This window comes from Mastacembelus armatus, chromosome 3, assembly GCF_900324485.2.
Source record: "Mastacembelus armatus chromosome 3, fMasArm1.2, whole genome shotgun sequence".
In the NCBI taxonomy this organism is placed as follows: Eukaryota; Metazoa; Chordata; class Actinopteri; order Synbranchiformes; family Mastacembelidae; genus Mastacembelus; species Mastacembelus armatus.
In genome coordinates this window covers 12,611,839-12,624,334 of record NC_046635.1, presented here as the reverse complement: position 1 = coordinate 12,624,334, position 12,496 = coordinate 12,611,839, and the positions used below count along the sequence as shown (strand labels likewise).

At 38.1% G+C, this 12,496-nt stretch overlaps 3 protein-coding genes and 1 long non-coding RNA gene across 4 annotated transcripts; 1 reads left to right on the top strand and 3 right to left on the bottom strand.

Moving 5' to 3' along the window:
- The first annotated feature begins 323 nt into the window (after positions 1-323).
- Positions 324-6,183, top strand: LOC113137946 (uncharacterized). Its single transcript, XR_003296422.1, has 4 exons — positions 324-364; positions 685-750; positions 4,734-4,838; positions 6,049-6,183. It is a non-coding gene; the product is annotated as an uncharacterized LOC113137946 (long non-coding RNA).
- On the bottom strand, positions 1,281-3,743 carry cyba (cytochrome b-245, alpha polypeptide). The gene is made up of 6 exons (XM_026319963.1): positions 3,584-3,743; positions 3,267-3,336; positions 2,733-2,807; positions 2,541-2,624; positions 2,346-2,427; positions 1,281-1,941 (listed from the first exon to the last, which is right to left on the bottom strand). Exons 1-6 carry the CDS (start codon positions 3,639-3,641, stop codon positions 1,750-1,752), a joined length of 561 nt encoding a protein of 186 aa, XP_026175748.1. The 5' UTR covers positions 3,642-3,743; the 3' UTR covers positions 1,281-1,749.
- Positions 4,730-8,759, bottom strand: mvda (mevalonate (diphospho) decarboxylase a). The gene is made up of 10 exons (XM_026319962.2): positions 8,557-8,759; positions 8,235-8,305; positions 7,480-7,594; positions 7,224-7,370; positions 6,714-6,913; positions 6,487-6,561; positions 6,033-6,251; positions 5,437-5,552; positions 5,198-5,306; positions 4,730-4,826 (listed from the first exon to the last, which is right to left on the bottom strand). The coding sequence occupies exons 1-10, from the start codon at positions 8,630-8,632 to the stop codon at positions 4,746-4,748; spliced, it is 1,209 nt and encodes a 402-aa protein (XP_026175747.1). The 5' UTR covers positions 8,633-8,759; the 3' UTR covers positions 4,730-4,745.
- Positions 8,760-9,439: 680 nt separating this feature from the next.
- Positions 9,440-12,395, bottom strand: pdcd5 (programmed cell death 5). The gene is made up of 6 exons (XM_026319964.2): positions 12,207-12,395; positions 10,910-10,950; positions 10,606-10,667; positions 10,432-10,523; positions 10,267-10,338; positions 9,440-10,181 (listed from the first exon to the last, which is right to left on the bottom strand). Exons 1-6 carry the CDS (start codon positions 12,270-12,272, stop codon positions 10,134-10,136), a joined length of 381 nt encoding a protein of 126 aa, XP_026175749.1. The 5' UTR covers positions 12,273-12,395; the 3' UTR covers positions 9,440-10,133.
- Positions 12,396-12,496: the final 101 nt, after the last annotated feature.

The window sequence follows — 12,496 nt, the reverse complement described above, 5'->3', positions numbered from 1 at the left end:
TAGTTAAATTTTGCTTTGCTGGATGCCATTATATTCAGAGGTATTTCTAACACTTGGAACACTACTTCTAACACTACTGAAAAATGGTTGGGTAAAACAACACCAAAGAGACAAGCAATATGTAGAGTAGGGAATACAGAATGCAAGTCAATGATACATACACTTAGTGTAAACAATTGGCACAGACGATTAAACACAAAAGCATTTGGCCATATACAGCAGAACAGTAGAAGATTGATACACAGATGATGTAGAAAAAGAAATAAGGAAACAACTTCATTTTCACTTCATTTCTTCCTTTTATAGACCACATCATTTGTGCAGCCCAGTGGGTTGGGTTGATTTTGTAGACGCCACAAACCTGGTGAGTCAGCCTCAAGCTTGTCAATATCTCTCTGGGTACATGACCAACAAATGTTGATGTTAGACCTTTTAACCAAAACTTAAAAATAACCTAAGTAAAAATAAATAATTTATGACTTTCTCATCTCTGTTTTTCCACTTTTCTTACTAATCTTCCTCAGTTGAAGTCTATTGTTTTAAATTTCCCTTATGGTTAAAGTCTATAAGTACTTTGAAACTGTGTTGTTTTGTGAATGGTGCTGTCTAAACACCACAAATGCCTGACCTTTCCTGAAAATCTAATACAATGTATTTACTGCTCTGTATATCATCGGTTTGTAGATCATACATGTAGCAGGGGGTGTTAGCATTAACCTAACCTGAGCAAAAAGAGGCTGAACAAAACAGGTAACTTTTAAATACCTTTAATGTCATGAATTTAATCACAGCAGATGGAACATAAATGTAATTTAGAGAATTACATCATATTGTATTGACTAATTATAAAGTGATGATGTACAAGACACTATAGCAATTAAACTTATAATCAGTACTGGACATAGGTAGTGTGTCTCATGTTGCAGCCCCACCAACTAAAATGGGAAGTACTATTTTACATCTGTGGTTTCCACACAGACTCCAGCTGCTTAACAGGTCAACTGTGACCAAAAAAGAAAAAAAAAAAAAAACTTGTGCAACAACGAGCAGTTAAGCCAAATGTACTATACTCACATTTTTCTAACATAAGAGAACAATGCTATGAAATTTTATGAACAATGTGAGAAACAAAATACTCAGATGAGAAAAGGAAATTCTGAAGTATTGAAATACAGTATGTTTGTGAAAGGAGGAAGTTGCAAAAGTCATTACTTAAAATAGCTCTCAAAGGGAACTTGAAAACTAAGACATGAAAGTACTAACATAAGACAGATAATGAATCAAGGTGGCACATGGGATTTATTTACAAGACTGATGTACAGAAAAAACATTAAAAATCATTAATATCAGACTGTACAAAATAGATGGCATGATCTTGCTTGGAAACACAACAGAATACACAGATCAAAATTTACAGTGGTCGGGTCACAAAACAGGTATTGGTTTTTTACATTCATTTGTACTGCTGTGGTTTATAACAGCAGTAAATATAGCAATTTATTTCAAATGTAAAATATGACACATTATCTCCTATGTGTTCTCACTTCATTCTTTCTAAGAAACACTTTCTCTCTTTCCAAGGTATTTTTCTGCAAGCGGAGGTATGAAGGTGTGGATCCAATATGTTATCTGGTTATTAGCTTCACTAAATGTCGATGTCCTACTATAACTGATTTTTATGGGATTAATTGTACACACAGTCTCAGGCAGGCAGGAGAAGAGATACATAGGATGGAAGCACTGGACTGTTTACTCATTGGCAGTAACAGAAATAGGGTTGTCATAGGCTGCTCCTTCCAGGTCGTCCACCCGTTTCCTACGCATCTCTGGAGGAGGTCTTGGAGGTGGATTCTGTGGGGGATTCTTGATGCTTTCTGCAACAGGCTTTCGGGTTTCTTTATGTGGAAGAATGGGTTCCCAGTGTTCACCTCGGATAGCAGCCTAGAAAAGCAAGAAGATGATGAAAAAGAATACAGTTCTGTAAGATGTAAGATGAGGGTAGGCATGATTGAAACGTATTGTTCATATTCCTGGCACTTAGCTTGTGTTCTCACTGGGGTTGGTATAATCACATTTAGATAAACTATACTTCCTGGAAAGCTTAATAATTTAGGTTGTCACATTTAGAATTGTTGAAGAATTCTGTCACCCGCCTGTCATGGTCAGATTTCAAAACTACAGGGAAATGTCTCAATAGAGGTACCAGTATAATGAAACAATCTCTTCCTTTTACTATTTCCTTGTTCCATTGGCCACTTCTTGCCTCAGCTGTAGATTTTATCAAAGGTGACAACATTTAACCTGCTAGACTGTGGAGATTAATGTGGAAAAAGCTACCAACTTACAGCAAGGTAAATCAGGCTGGCAATGCCGAGGCAGACACATCCGAGAACAGTAGCAAGCATAAAACCCCCAGGTACACTGATTCTAAGAAAGACAGAAAGAGATTTTGAGCAAAAGCAGTGACAAGTTGTTTTAAGAGACTGTGAGTTAGAGGAATGCTGTTTAACAAAGTAAACTGGCTGATATAATGAACTCACGCAGCATGTAAAAAAGCTCTGATATAATAGTTCCTTGTCAGTGGCCCAAAGGCCTTTACACACACAGTGAAGCAGTACTGGCCCCTGGAAAAAAAATGCAGGAGAGAGCAATAAGTTTCACTGGCAACTATCACAGAGCTTGTCCATTAAAGCACAGACCATGTGCTGCAAAAGCATTAAATACACACTTACGTTCTCGCCACACTTGTGCCCTTGGACCGCTTACTTCTAGGATACTCGAGCAGACACACAAACACTCCGGCTGCACTAGTTATCTGTCAAGGTTGCTTCATCACAGAGTTTCTCTAAGTCACTTAATACCTGTGAATTGGAATGCATTACCCTGAACAGACTGAGCAGGTAAAGAAAAGAAATAAATCAATGGACCAATTGTTTCTGATCTAAAGGACAATATATGCAAAATATGTCAAGAATGCAATGGTTGTCATTTCACCAATGCAGAAAAATAGTTTCTTGTATCCTAATAGAGACAGACATGTTTGACACTTAATATATATTAATTCAAGCCCTAATATGTTTAAATACAAGACAAAATTTCACTAATAACTGGCCACCTGCTGCTTTTATATTTCCGATTTTTGAATTCTTACACCGCATGGCAGGGTATTTAAAGACCAGTAGTCCACTAAGTGGGTATAGCTGTAATTTTCTTGTGCAGTTTTGGTACAAAAAGTGAAAGGGGTTTATGAAAACTACAAAGGATACACTGCATAAGCAGCAAACTGCCAACCTCTGAACTGTCCAGCCACCCCTACAATGCCTCCTGTGAGGAGAACTGAAAGAAGGAAACAGGAAGGTAAAATTAAAACATGCACCTTTTGACTACACCCAAAACGTTTCTATTAAAAATACAATAACATTTATCAGTACTTTGTTTTATAATACTGTAATAAAAAGAATGAGTGGCATGTGCCGTGAAAACAAACTAAAACAATAGTGTATTTAAATTCAACTTAATTTCTATTCGTCTCAGTAAACGCTATTTTTTTTCAGCTTCAGACAAAGTTTTTATTAATACTCACTCAGTCCCGAAGCCAGAGCCTGCTCATTGGCCCACATCGCCCACTCTATTTTGCCCATTGCGTTCACCTGAACACACTCACTGCAGAAGACTGAAACGCTCCACAACAAACGACTCAACACCTCTGCTCCTACGAGGAAGAACAGCTATTTGTGAGACGTGAGGTGTGGGAGGCAGGGCCTACGTTAGCCAGTCCCTGTTCAGGCGTCATGTCTGAGAAGTGAGGCAGAACAGAGAGAGAAAGGAGGGGCTAAAGTGCTGAAAGTTCCCATACAGGTAAACTAATAACCCTACGTCGTCAACAATATGCTATGAAAGTCCCGCTGGGCGAGGTCTAAATCTTTTCAGAGATACTCCATTTTAATACAACTAATTCCTTTTTCTTTCTTTTTTTTACCCTAATCTGGAGATGGCATCATAGCTATTCAAATATCTTAATATCTTAATATCCCATCTCCTCAGGAGGCTTATGTCTTCCAATGGCTAGCTGTGCATGTTCTGTGAGTCTGCGGTAGCAAGTGTTGTCTTCTATGCTGTGGTCTGTTGGGGCAGCAGCATTATAAAGGCAGACATGTACAGGCTGGAAGAACTGATCAGGAGGACTGGTTCTATGCTGGGCACAGAGCTGGAGTGGACCCTCTATATGTTGTGGCTGAGCAGGATGTTGCTAATCTCCTCTCTGTACTGGACAACCCCTCTCACCCTTGCATACTGTGCTGGTTGAGCAGAGGAGCCCAATCAGTTTGTGCCAGATTACAGTGAAATTGAGGAGATCTTTTCTCCCAGTGGCCATCAAACTGTATAACTCCCCCACATTCTGCTAAGTATGATATAAAACTGATGTCACATCCTATATGGACCTTGTTTACCTTTTTACCATGTCATTTTAATATCCTGCTACTTCTCATTTCTTACCATTTTATCTCTTACAGTTGTATAAATTTACATTTGTATTGAATTTGTATTTTATTTTTAGAACACAGTTTGATGGAGTTTGAAAAGACTAGAAGACAACACAGTTTGAGAAATTAAGGAATTTATATTAATATCCATAATGGCAAAAGAGCACATAGTGTGATTTGTAAAAACCTATGGACAAATGACACATGCAAATTTGATTTCTGTTTTCTGATTTTTGCTTGTCTGCTTAGGGCTGCAGGACATCACATGGATTTCTTTGGCAACCCATCAGATCCAAGCAGATGCTGGGTAGGATCCTCAACAACACATGGCCCTGGTCCAGCCTTAAAAACAACGTAAGAGAAGATCACGTCACTGACCACAAGTGCTGACATCTAAAAAAAAACAATATTATTTAAAAGCATGTTGTAATGACACCTAAACTTAAATAAACAGTACTGTAAGATTAAACCATTCAAAGGTCCAACACTGGCTTGTCTCTCTAGAGCTGCATCATTAATTAGAGGAACTATTAGATAAAATGTGCAAAAAAATTCTACGAAAGTACCACAATCTCACAACTGACATTTCATGTCTTTCTACTGTATTTTGTGCAGGTAGATATAGCAAGAAACACAAACACTGATTTTCAGTTGCCATTTAAGGTAATGAAAAAAAACTGAGCCAGAGAGTAATTACATCTGCATGTATGTACCTTGGTACTAATGATGTAGCGTATACCCTTTGGCATGGGCTCTAAACCAATGGTCTGTTTCAGCTCCTCAGAAAGAGCAGCATGGTTAACAGGAAGCCCCTTAATAAACCTGTGGGGAAGGATGAAATGCTCAATGACACATTTTAAAAAGACTGAAAGAATAAATCTTAATTGATACAACAGGGTCATACATTTACTTGAATAACATTACAGGCTAAGTAAGTGTGCTGTGAACTCACTGTTCTCTTTTGGTCTCTGGGGGAAAGAAATGTTTAAGCACCTGGACAAACTCGGGGACATGCTGCTGCAGAGTGAAGATCACAGCATTAGGTCCTGCATCAAAAGTATAGGCCACCTAAAAAGGACATAAACAGTTTCATATCTTCATTACACCATTTGAAAAATTCTGCTCTGTGAACAGCAAATTTCTAACACAGAAAAAAAAAGGCACATGCTCAGTAGCGATCATACAAAAGTCCAGAGGCTTGCATTACACACGTTTACTGTAAGAAATGGATTAAAATGAGACACATGCAGACAAATTGAGAATTTATAAAGTATGTTTGTAGTTTGCATGTTTTTTCTGTAACTTATGCGACTTCCAACAATTTTCCAACTATTGAATATCTGAATAACCTAACTTTTCTATTCGTTTTGCAGATAACTGAAACTACATGCAAACACCAGAAAATAACATTTGCTCTCTTTTATTTTGTTTTTATTGCATATTTAAACAAAAGGTTAAACAGACAGTTGTCCAAATGGATTAACAGATTAATACCAAAAGAAGATATTTTATGCACTTTCTTAGCAACAGAACAATGAAGTTGTTCACCCTTGTGTCCCTGTAGTGCCCGTTATACCGATGCACCAAGCTGATGATCTGATGGGACACACTATTGAGGTAGAAGATGGGAGGGTATGTGTCAAGGCAGGTGGCATGGAACTGGTTACTGTCCTTCATGGTTAGCTCAGCGAATGTGGGAAAGTCCTTTTTCTGCACCGCTTCAATCATCTCTGCCATCCGCCCTGGGACAACAGACTCAGCCCGGTGCTATACATACATACATACATACACACACACACACACACACACACACACACACACACACACAGACAGACAGACAGACAGACAGAGAAACGATGGACATTGACCATCTTGAAAGTATCAAGTATCAGTTGTGTTTAAATGCAATGTAAATCAATACATCAGTAATATCTTTTTCAGACAGCAATAATGACTGTAATGTTAGTGCACTGTTATGCATGTTGCAGAGTGAACAAAGTACCTTTAGGAGACAGCTTGTCTCTACACTGGTTTGCATCCCAGAGGTGCTGCCTACTGGTTTCCGCTCTGCACTAGCCTGTATGAAAACACATGACTTACACCTGGTCTAATGTTTTACTATTTTCATTTCAAGTCTGCATATTATACAGCAGTCCATGGACTCTACATGTTACATAAAAAAAAAAAAAAAAAAAAAAATCACACATACACACACCAAATCAAACTTACCACTAATACAAGTACTCTGAGCTCAGGCCAGTGAGTCTCTGGCTCCACCTGCTGGGCTAGACTGTCCTTGCCATCATCTTGGTTTCCCATGATCCACTGGACAAACCCGCCATACATACTCCTGCATGCACTGCCTGAGCCCTGCCGAGCAATCCCAGACAACTCCCCCTCTACGCCAAACACCTGAGCCAGAGTGTAAACTGCAACACAGGGACAATAGAGGGATAAAAGTAGAGGAGCCCGGGATAAAGTGGAGATGCATCAAACATAAGATAGTTGTCTGCATTTCCTTCCCTATGTTATTTACATCTTGTATAACAAAAATTCTTCATCTAGTTAAAGAGCCACCATCCACAATGAGGAATGGGCTAACAGAGGCAGCATAATATAGTTTGAACTTTTCTTCTACTATGCTTATAGCCGATGCTAAAATTTAAATAAAATTGGTACTAGTGTTATTAATGTAATTTCAACTATGCACTGAAACATGGCTTACACACACATTCTCACCTAGGCAGGCAAATCCTGCAGCTGAAGAGGCAAGACCAGCAGCAGTGGGGAAGTTGTTAACAGAACAGATGCGGACTTTGTGAGACAAACAACTCAAATCCAAACAAGGAACTCCATCATTGCGCCTCTTCCGGGTTAGTCGTCGAACTAAATACAGAGCATTAAAAAATGAAATTGTAGAATGCACTCTTTTTAACTCCCAGTTTTTGTTTGCTCTGTGCTTTTTAAGAGGAAATATAAAACGGACAGGACTCACTCTCTCTCAGGCAGGACTGTAGTCTTGGATGGGTTATGTCCTCCTCTTTTCCATTGAGCCATATCCGATCCTCCTGAAATGATCGGCTGGTTGCAACTGTTGTGGTTGTTTTCAGCTAAAGAGCAGATGTAAGTCAAGGGAGATCTTATCAAACTGTAGCAGTCTTATCACTAATACATTGTCAAATTTGAATAAAGCCTGCACACTAATGGATCCTGTGAGAACTTGATGTTTCCACATGAATAAGACAAACACATTGTGCAACCACATAACTTGTGCTAAGTTCATGTGAGTTGTCTTGTAATTGTTTTGTATCAACTTGTACTCAATTTACATCTCTTTGTTGTGATTTTTTTTATCTTTACTTTCTTTAATGTTGTTTTTTTTTAATTTTTAAGTCATTTTGTAGTTTCACATCATAATTTGTTTTCCCATTTTGTGGATTTTTGTAATGATTTTGTAGTCATTTGTATTACTTTCCAACAGAAAGTTTAAGAGCCCCCCATGATTCTCTGGCCTATGGCCCTACTCGCACAAGTAGACCAGTTCAGTAATCTATCCATAACTGCACATCCTATGATACAATTTCCCATTATTTGGGAATCATTTAAAAGTCCATATTTTCCAAAATCTAAATAATGAGTGTACAGTATGTTGTCAGTATTTCAGGAAAGCACATATGCACACTGAGAACGCTGACTTGTCCTGCACTCAAAAGGTTCATAGTCTGATTAACAAAAACGTTGCTTAAATACCTGGTCTTGGTGCAATGTGACGCTCAAAGATGAGTTAATGGGAAGAATTAATTCTTCATTTCTCTTCCCCCCTGAAAAGAAAATGAGTTTTATACACAGTGCATAACTGAGGTAACGTTACTCTGACAGTGACACAACTGGACAATATAGATGTGGATGTTGCACAGGACTCTAAATCCATTTTTAATATAACTGCTACAGTATTCAGTGACACATGACATTCAAGTCACCACACAACAAACACGTTAGCTATAAAAGATTTTAAAGGACGTCTCTTTACACTAAAGCTACTAACACGAACACAAGTCGAAGTGAGACTTACAGTATTTGATGACAGCTATATTCACAGGAGCAGTGCATGTAACTATGTTTGGCTTGTCCATACTGTCCCCAGGCATTGCTTTGCGTGTAAAAGAAGCCGATTTTAATAAAACTGTAACTGAATGTTATGAAATACGATGTACACGGCTGCTGTCCTGTTTAGCAGTTATAGCGTCCCTGTTACGTTTTCTCGACGTGCCTCCTCATTGGCTAGTTTTGAACATGTGGTTAACATTGCCACCAATCAGAGTCGAGCCATTTTCATTAACCTGCTGAAATGGCCAATGAGAAGTCATCTGACCACAGTCGTGCGAAACTGAGGCAAGGAGAGGAACCATCCCACACAGCGTTTGGCTCGGAACATCTCACTAGTCAGATTTGTATTACCACAGCCAAAGGACAGCAAATGAAGATACACAAAAGTAACAAAAGGATTGTAAATAATGTTACTGTATCTCGAAATATGTAAGAAATACAAGCATAAAGCTTAAATACATTGTGATATATAGTATTGCTGCAGTACATTTGTCATATTGTTATAGTTGTAATAACACGATACACACATTATGCGTCATTAAATAAATAAATCTTAATATTAAACTATGAATAAACTTGTCTAGTAATCTAGTCAAGTTGAGGCAGAACCTGTTCTACCTCTTACCTAACCGCAAAATAGTGCAAAGGAACAATTCAGAGAAAGTTTAAAACACATCACTAGATTATAGCATTTGTAGAAATGTATGCAGCTAATAAACTAAAGCCAAAACAAGTTAAATTACTTCCTTTAATGTGGCTCATTGCTATAGATTTATTCTGAAAACAGAGCTTACTCATTATCAGTAGTGCTATTGAAATCAAAACAAAGCATTTCTTAGTCAAAAAAATCATTTTCTTAACCTTTATTTGTCATTTTAAAAGTAGTTGGATACATTTGGCAGTTTAACTCTTGTTTCTGAAATAAAATCCAAAATTGCAAATTGCAATCAAAGATGGTGCTGATGTTACTGTCAGCTGTGTCCTCAGTGAGCCTTTTCAATTGGGCTGAACGCTTGACATAACTTAAATTTTAGAAATGGCTGACAAAACCAACCATATGGATTTAAGGCGTTTTTTATTTTTATGTAAACCTTTAAAGTACACATCAGAGAAACAAAAATAAGTGCCATGTTCAAAGATAATGGGAAATAAATGAGAATAAAGGACAATGTATTGTACTGAAAAACAGTCTAGACAAAATGCATCAGCAGCAGGTTTTGCATTTCTCTAGCTTCCTGTGTTTGAAGAACAGAAGTCAGCCATGTTGGGAAAAAAAAAAAAAAAAAAAAAAACCTAGAGAAAAGGACAAGAGGAGTCAATGTTGACTGCCTAGTGTAAAACACAAGCAGTGCAAATTTGTAACAATGTCAACTTTATGTCATTGTTTTTCCCTCTTGGTATGCAGTTTCCAGAGACACAGAAGCTGGTGTGGCATCCCAGGATTCAGCTAACAGGAACACGCTGGTCAATGATGCTATCAGAGTCTCAGTAAAGCAAGTGCTCTCCCAATTTCATTACTCATTCCAGGGCTTCTGTTTACAGTTAGTAATCATCCTCCTCATCAGAGTCCATCACTCTCTGTCTGTTGAACTGACAAGTACATAGCATAAAGAAATGTAAGAAAGACATGACTTGAGAACAAATCAAGCATATGTGTCATTTCAGTGAAACTCACTTTGACAGTTGTCTTTTTCTCTGTTTGCTGACTGACTTTTTCTAGGATTTCAATCAAGCCTGATTCTGAAATCTGAACAAAAGAGAAAATTTGTTCACTGCACAGCTGGCATGTGGAAACATTTTAACAATGTACAGCACTTCATCTCAGATGTTATTTTCTTACCTTTCCTCCTAGCTTCCCAAAACGAGCCATTTGAATAAGATAGTTTTCAACTGCATTGGCTTTCTCTGGCTTAACCAAAGCAAGATTACTCACTGAAAAAATGGAAAGAACTGCTGAGTTAGTTTTAAAGGAAAATTTCAACAGGCTAAAAGATCAAATTGAGAGCACACTTACACCTGGCACGGGCAGACTGGTCTAGAACTTGAGCCAATATAGAGTTCCTCATGTCTGTTTCTCTGTAAAAAAAAAAAAAAAAAAAAAAAAAAATCAATTGAAAAAAAAAACTTATTTTATAATTCTCATTATTTTTCAAATATAGATAAAAGTACAAAGTTCGTTTCAGTACAGTTTCATTTAAAGGCAATGTATTTTGAGTGATAAAAAAACTATAGAATTGTAAAAAAAAAAAAACATAAACATAGTAGGGTATTTAAGTAAATATTAATAACTAAACTTATAAAAGAATGAGACATTTTACCTTTGTTTGGCCTCCTCTCCTTGCTGATTATTTGACGCATCCTGAAATAATATGTCACAGACAGGTTGGAAGATGTACAATCTAATAAAACGAGGCTTTCATAACTGCCAGTATTCCCTTATGTTTGGTAATGAACTCACAAAAAACCGGAATCACTTATTTTGAAAAGTGTTCAGACAATTTGCTGTGGCACTACAAATTGTGGTTGGCAGCATCCTGTTTGTGCTAACTGTTTGAGAGATGTGTCTACAGCTGGACTGGAGTCTACTGGAAAATGACTGGACATGGATTAGAAAGGCACACACTGCTTACAACCATCTATGCAGCTCTGCATCAATCAGGTCTTTATTGCAGAGCAGTTAAGGAAGCCATGTTGAGTTAAAAGCATCGACCAACCTGCATGGTGCTTTCCAAATAACATTTAAAGGACTCTTGAAGCATGAAGTAAAAAAAAATTGGATGTGATGAGGAAAAACTGAGCTGTTTGGGGAGAAACAGGACCATGTTTGGTGAGCACCAGGCTCTGCTCGTCACCTGCTAATACCATCCCCACAGTAGAGCATGGGAGAGGCAGCATCATGCTATGGGGATCTCTCAGCAGCAGGGACAGGAAGACTGGTCAGAACTAAGGGAAGGATGGATTCAGCCAAATACAGAGAAGCCTTTAAAGAAAAGCGGCTCCAGATTTCACATGACCTGAGACTGGGGTGATGGCTTATCTGTCAGCAAGATAATATCCTGAAGCAAAAAGCCAGGACCATACTGATACATCTGTGATGATCTACACCGACCTGGCCAATTCATTGATCAGGCACTGTTGACCATAGTTTATAAGATTTAAGGCCAGTAACATACTAATATACTATATTTATATAATATAAAAAATAACATAGATTAAATCCAACAGTAGTGGTTAGGACGTCGCAGAATATTAAAAAAATACTAAATACCAAATAAGCCACCAAGTTTACTGTCTACTTGTTATGTTAACCAAAACTCCAAAATAGCGTCGGTTTTGCCCCAACACCAGAGAAGTGTGAGTTATAACTAGCAGTGACCAGCGAGATAACGTTAGTTAGTAGCTACTTTGATTTATTGAACTAACTGCTGAATTCAATACAATTCATTTATACTGCCTGGTTCTCATAACTGAGTTGTGTCTTCTCTACATGCGTTTCGTCAGTTAGGTTGTAATGACGGTTCTAGTTACACTAATGTTAGCTAGCTGCATACTGAACCCACTAAATCCTTATAAGGTGGGAGCAAAGACGCTTCCCAACTCATGCTTTGTCCTTACCCCGTGCTTTGCCTGCAGCTCAGCCATTCTTTGCCGCCTAATTGCCTCTAATTCGTCGTCTGCCATGATTTACAACAGGAATACAGCCCGAGAAGATCGAAAAGGGATGAGACAACGTAATAAAAAGCACACTAAACTCCAACCGAAGGCTAGGCCCTACAGGGGAGAGTAATCAAAATAGATCGAACTGATCGGACACACAGGCTAAAGCAATCGAGCACGGAGCCACACTCCCCACTCACCCGAAAAAAAGGTGTGGAGGCCTATTCGAACTGAACAATTTAATTTGT

Bases quoted from the DNA above. Each gene is read 5' to 3' on its own strand.
- cyba (XM_026319963.1), bottom strand. From the start codon at position 3,641: ATGGGCAAAATAGAGTGGGCGATGTGGGCCAATGAGCAGGCTCTGGCT. The intron at 2,428-2,540 runs GTGAGTTCATTA...TGTCTTTCTTAG, and splicing joins AGAGCTTTTTTACATGCTGC to AATCAGTGTACCTGGGGGTT. The intron at 1,942-2,345 runs GTAAGTTGGTAG...TTGCTTTTCTAG, and splicing joins CCAGCCTGATTTACCTTGCT to GCTGCTATCCGAGGTGAACA.
- mvda (XM_026319962.2), bottom strand. From the start codon at position 8,632: ATGCCTGGGGACAGTATGGACAAGCCAAACATAGTTACATGCACTGCT. The intron at 7,371-7,479 runs GTGAGTCCTGTC...CTCTGTATTTAG, and splicing joins ACAGTCCTGCCTGAGAGAGA to TTCGACGACTAACCCGGAAG. The intron at 5,553-6,032 runs GTGAACAACTTC...TGTCCTTTTTAG, and splicing joins GGCACTACAGGGACACAAGG to GTGGCCTATACTTTTGATGC.
- pdcd5 (XM_026319964.2), bottom strand. From the start codon at position 12,272: ATGGCAGACGACGAATTAGAGGCAATTAGGCGGCAAAGAATGGCTGAG. The intron at 10,951-12,206 runs GTAAGGACAAAG...ATATTATTTCAG, and splicing joins AGCTGCAGGCAAAGCACGGG to GATGCGTCAAATAATCAGCA. The intron at 10,668-10,909 runs GTAAAATGTCTC...TTTTTTTTACAG, and splicing joins GGAGAGGAGGCCAAACAAAG to AGAAACAGACATGAGGAACT.